Here is a 6,394-nt window from a genome sequence, read left to right as displayed (position 1 = left end):
ATGGAGGGGGAGTCGGCTGAGAGGAGGCGGGGGAAGGAGAGAATGCTGAGCAGGCAGGGATGGAGGGGAGAGAGGAGGGAGAGATAGGGGTGGGGGGGGCGTCGGCTTGTCTGCATGATGAGATATGAACACAGTCCGTCACTGCACCAGTCGTTCTTCATCAGAGGAAGAGTCCTGTTATTATTGTTGAAGCTAGAACAGGAGAACGGCAACAGATACTGTAATCAGTATCAGCTGCTGTTTTAAAGTGGATGTAATGGATTTGTTTGAATGTGGAGGGAAAGTCTGACTCTCTTCATCATCCTTACAAATAAACAACAGAGTCCTGCAGCATAGATATGAATAATTCAAATATTCCTGAAAAGTTACATTATTAATTAGAATAGATTAAAATAATCAGACTGATGGCGAATCAGAGATATAATTGCGAGGTGGGGTTGTATTGACCCTGTTGACCCTCACACACCAAACATCTGGCCCCATCTGTTGTGTATTTAATGCTAAACCTTTTACCTTGCACTTTCTTTTATTGAATCACAAAGTCCAGTTTCGTTGTAGCTTTAGCTTCTGGAAGTTTCGGCGACTCAGCGTCAACACTGAAGACAGCCTAAATTATTCAATTCATAAGCAGGGACATGGCTGATGGAGAGCTGGGGGTGTGTGTGTGTGTGTGTGTGTGTGTGTGTGTGTGTGTGTGTGTGTGTTGCTCGGGAGAATGTGATGGGGAAAAGTCAGACGCAGCACTCTGTATTAAATGTAGCATGACAGACTTCTTTTTTTTTTTGCAGTCTGGCAAAAACGGAGGCAAAACAATATTCACTCAAAACCAAAAATGAAATAATTGGAATTTAACTCGTTATGATAAGACTCTACTCTTCCTTATCTGACACGATCCCTCGAGGGGCGACAGGGAAGGTTTGGAACAGGGCTCAGACTCTATATGTCGTTATCAGTAGTTACTTACTATCTTCTATCTGTTGATCTATTTCTTCTATTCACTATCTTGTTGTATTTTAAAGTCACAGCTGTAGAATATAAACACTTTAAAGCTCCTCCAGTGTAAAGGTCTGTGTCCATGTGTAGTGTGATTATAGATCAGCTCTAGCTTCTATATTAATACTGTGAAAGTATCAAAGCCTCAGTCCACAGAGAAATGCACACAGCCTGTATTCAGAAACTGAGCCTTAAAACCAGCCGTCTGGACTTCCTGTAACTTTGTGATGTCACTATAAAGCAGTCACCTGTCAGCCATGCCCCAAGCCCCGCCCACCTGTACCCACCATCCAACCTTATAGGATGTGGTTTCCTGAAATCTGCTATATTTTTATTGGATCACTCAGAAAACAGTCAGCCAACCAGAAGAGAGGCTCAGAGCCTCCTCTCTTCTGATTGGCTGACTGACCTGTTGTTACTAGAGCTCCAGAGAGAAGCCTGAGAGAGGAGATGTAAAACTACACTGAGATGGTTTTTATATCTTCTTATGGATCAACACTTCAAATAAAACACAGAAGAAGAAGAAAATATGGGACCTTTAAATCTGCAAATGGAGGATCACAGTTTAGCAGCTGCTTGATTCTACATTAAAGTACATGGTTACAGTTTATGTGTGCTCACTTTGCCCACTCCTCTCCCATTTTTATGGATAAATAATATTTCATTCTGTGTTAATTTGTTGATAGACACAAAACAAAACAGACTGCAGCAACAGAAAACAAATCTAATAAAATAAATAAAACATGAGATACAGCAACATAAAAGTTCGAAAAATAAATCAAATATTTCTTTTTTTACAAACATCTTGAATAGTGAAGCAGCATTGAGCTCTTGGCTATGTAAATGCCTGTAAACAAACATCAACAATAATAATAATAATAATAATAATGATGACATGAAGTGGAAAAGAAGATTAGTGATATTGAATTGTTTTGTGATGATTTGTCATCTACACCTCCTCACTACAAAACTTTTCCGGCTATGAAAGAAAAATGGCTGAAAAATCTTCATTAAATAAAAAAGATAATCAATCAGGGAGGTGTAAGTGTCTGGAAGGGATGAGTCTGCGGAGAGTGACGAACTGAAGTGATGACAGTACATCAAACATTTTAATGTTCACTGGTAGAGAAGGTACAAAGCCTGTGTTTGTCTGCCCCCCACTGGTTCAACCGTGTCACTGCGCTTTATTTACACAGTGAGGCAAACAGTTTCTGACCTCTGTCGGTGGCAGAATCATCAGGTGTGATCATGGTGTCTCTCTCTCTCTCTCTCTCTCAGGTGGACTGGGAGAGCAACGGCGGCCTGGTGAAGAAGCTGCCGTCGATCCGTGAGGATGAGGAGGGCGACGAGGAGCAGAACTCGGTGTCCCGCGCCCCTCGCTCCCCGCTGCGTCTCAGCAGGGGGCTCAACTCGCCCCTGCGCTCCCCCCTCCTCCCGCCCAGGCCGTTCAGAGCTCCCTCCGAGCACTCGCGTCCCACCACCCTGCAGATACCCGTGGTCAGCTTCAGCAGCATGCCGCCTGAGCTCAGCCCCAGGTAACACACACACACCCGCACACACACACACACACACACACACACACACACTCACAGATACAGGTCACTGGAAAAACAAAGCATAGCTGAGTATGACCAATAGTCAGAAGCATCAAGAGGCAGGAGCCGCCGCTCAACATGCAGTTTGATGCTGCAGCATAGGTGTCTGGCTGCCATGGCAACCAGCAGATTACAGTGCTGCTGAATCACATGGGGCCTGGCTGCTGTTGGAAGGTCTATAGGTTTTCACACTGTAGGAAAGTCAACGTGTCCGTGTGTGCACAGAGATTAATAACAGCCTATGTGCTGTGCAGCTGTGTGTGAACACAAGCTGCTGATAGATGAAAATACTGCTCAGCCAACACAGATATACACTGTAATTAGTGCTCTTTCAATTTCCCCCTCCTCTTCTTATTTACATTCCTCTCCTGTCCACCCCCCCCCCCCCCTTTTTTACTTTTAATCCATCCTTCCTGCACAGATTCGTGGACGGCATCGAAACAGAGAGTAACTCCACCTCATCTCAGAAGTTTGAGTTCAGTCCCAGTCTCTCACCTGCAGCACCGCCATCCCCATACCCAGGTATGACACACACACACACACACACACACACACACACACTTTAATATTTAGCCTCTCTCTCAGAAGAAAAGAAAATGAATATTGATGCCTGTTTGTTTGTGTTGGGTGCAGGGACCCAGGAGCAGTCTGAGATCAAGCAGAGCGTGTCTAAGCTGACGGAGGAGGTGAGTGCTGACTTGATGTTGTTGTTGATGACGATGATGATGATGGTGCATGTTTACACATCTGCCACAAGGCTCTAATTATCACCTCTGCATAGCAGCTTTGTTTGTGTTTTAACAGATTTCATTGCAGCAGAGCAAAGTTATCCTGTACAAAGGGCTGAGAAAGAAATTATTTGTTTCTGTTGTGTATAGCGCCACCATGTGGACATTTATCAAGCTCTTTTCATGTGGCTCATAACTCTTGAACCATGAAATATACAGTCTAAGCAAAATTCCTTCAAATCTTCAATTACTGTGTCCCTGAGAGCTCATTGCACTGCAGCTTAACACTTAACACATTCAAAGACAGAAACGCACTGCAAATTCAGAAAACATCTTCGTCAATATGACAACACATCAGCTGCAAATACTCACAACACAATGGAAGTGTTTCCAGGGGACACTAAAAAGTGATGAACTTAGCTGGACGCTAAATAACAAGTGCGTCCCAGCAGGTTCATCATGTTTTGCTTTCTTTTCTTTCTTGTTCTTGTGCTGTAGGACTGAATTTGCAGCGCCTTTGTGTATTTTAATGTGTTTACTTAAGTTGCAGTCGGTTGAGCTCTCTGGGCCGCCGTAGTCAATGACTAGAGTTTGAGCCTAAAAAGATTCCTGCTCATACAAATTTCATTCTTTCTTCATCACGTTTAGTACTGTACATGAAATATTTAGGCAGTGGAGAGCAGCTAAGGACATTTACTCAAACACCGTACTCAAGTAAAATTTTGATATACACTACTTAAATATTGTTATGACCTGGCGCAGGTGGCCACAATAAGATCAAGACACAGCACGGAGAACAATTAACAAAAAATATTTTTATTAGACCAAATTAAATATTTACATGATGGGGTGTGATAATCAGTAAAGTCAGCGGTGTGCATGAGAGAAAGATGTGGGTGTGGGTGCTGTAAAATAAAAATAAGCATACCCAGGATGTGGTGCCTGTGGAGAGGAGCAGAAAGAGTGGTTAGTCTTTTGTAACCTGGAGCAGATGCTCCAGATCCACCAATCGGCTGCCTGCAGAGCAAAGAGATACAGAGCAGTATTAGCTCCGAACCTCAAGAGGTCACCAGGGATCACCACAACCATGCTACATGTACTTCTACTTCAGTTCAGAGGCAAATATTGTACCTCTTACTCCACTACATTTACTGTTTACTTGTAAAATTCTACATTGAAATATACAATAAGCTTATATTATAAAATAAAGTCCACTGCTTGAAGGTTAAAGCAGTGTTTCCCAAATATTATGGGATGTGACCTCTGACAAAAAAAGCTATGTCTCTGTGGGGCCCCTTGTCACACTTCAGATTTTAATGAGTTGTTAGCAGCAGCAAAGAGACATTTCCCCCTCCAAACTTCTCACATGGTTTCACTTTAATAGCTTTCTGAGGTAAAATTATATTTTACAAAAAAGAAAATGTTATATGAAAGTTAAATTTGTGTCTTTTTTTTCTCTCCATTATTAATGTCACAATCCCACAGATTTACTTTGACTGTTCACATTGGGAACCACTGAACTAAACTACTGTATGAAGTAGTTAAATGTGGTTCCATCATGAGAAGCTGCAACAGTAAAATTCTGCTCATTCTTTGTTGCATCAGTAATAAAAACAACACAAAAACACACACTGGGGCTATTTTTCTTAAGATTTAGTACTTTTCAAAAAAAGTCATAGTATAGTAAGGCATAAATGTAAAAAAATAAACGTCATGGTATAGTAAGGCATAAAACTGTAATAGTATAGTAAGGCATTAAAAGTCAAAAAAATGTCATAGTATAGTAAGGCATAAAATGTCAAAAAAGTCATAGTATAGTAAGGCATAAAAATGTAATAGTATAGTAAGTCATAAAATGTCAAAAAAGTCATAGTATAGTAATGCATAAAAATGTAATAGTATATCAAGGCATTAAATATCATAAAAACTTCATAGTATAGTAAGGCATAAAATGTCATAAAAACTTCCTGGTATAGTAAAGCATAAAATGTCATAAAAAGGTCATAGTGTAAATATGCATAAAATGTCTTGAAAACTTCAAAAAAAGTATTATAGTAAGTCATAAAATGACATAGTATAGTATAATAGGGCATTAAATGTCATAAAAAAATGGTATAGTATAGTAGGACATTAAATGTCATAAAAAAATGGTATCGTATAGTAGGACATTAAATGTCATAAAAAAATGTCATAAAAATGTCATAGTATAGTAAGGCATTAAATGTTATAAAAACTTCATGGTATAGTAAAGCATAAAATGTAATAGTATAATAAGGCATTAAATGTCATAAAAAAGTCATAGTACGGCATGAAATGTCATAAAAAGGTCATAGTATTGTGAGGCATAAAAACGTCATAGTATAGTAAGGCATAAAAATGTAATAGTATAGTAAGGCATTAAATGTTATAAAAACTTCATAGTATAGTAAAGCATAAAATGTAATAGTATAGTAAGGCATTAAATGTCATAAAAAAGTCATAGTACGGCATGAAACTTCAAAAAAGGTCATAGTATTGTGAGGCATAAAATGTGATAAAAACATCATAGTATAGTAAGGCCTAAAAATGTAATAGTATAGTAAGGCATAAAATGTCAAATAAAAGTCATAGTATAGAAAGTCATAAAAACATTATAGTATAGTAAGGCATAAAAATGTAATAGTATAACAAGGCATAAAATGTCATAAAAGTGTCTTAGTATAGAAAGTCATAAAACCGTCATAGTATAGTAAGTCATAAAAAGTCAAAAAACATCATAGTATAGTAAGTTATTCAATGTCATAAAAACGTCATAGTATAGTAAGGCATAAAATGTCATAAAAACGTCATAGTATAGTAAGGCATAAAATGTCTTAAAAATGTCATAAAAACGTCATAGTATAGTAAGGCATAAAATGTAAAAAAAAAAAAAAAAAGTCAAAGTATAATAAGGCATAAAATATCAAAAAACGTCATAGTATAGTATGTCATAAAAACGTCATAGTATAGTAAGGCATAAAAATGTAATAGTATAGTAAGGCATAAAATGTCATAAAAACGTCATAGTATAGTAAGGCATAAAATGTCATAAAAACGTCA

General features: G+C 38.5%; 1 protein-coding gene across 1 annotated transcript in view; it reads left to right on the top strand.

Moving 5' to 3' along the window:
* kcnh3 (potassium voltage-gated channel, subfamily H (eag-related), member 3) overlaps positions 1–6,394 on the top strand; it is a 125,537-nt gene that overhangs the window by 110,685 nt on the left and 8,458 nt on the right. The window contains 3 exon segments of the mRNA XM_087175677.1: positions 2,272–2,528; positions 3,010–3,110; positions 3,222–3,274. Coding sequence (XP_087031803.1) covers positions 2,272–2,528; positions 3,010–3,110; positions 3,222–3,274 — 411 coding nt within the window.

Source organism: Seriola lalandi, unplaced genomic scaffold (genome assembly GCF_002814215.2).
Source record: "Seriola lalandi dorsalis isolate HSWRI2012SDOR001 ecotype SW California unplaced genomic scaffold, Sedor1 jcf7180002054482, whole genome shotgun sequence".
NCBI classification, from domain to species: Eukaryota; Metazoa; Chordata; class Actinopteri; order Carangiformes; family Carangidae; genus Seriola; species Seriola lalandi.
Note: the sequence above shows the minus strand (reverse complement) of the source record. Positions and strands in the feature narration are given on the sequence as shown.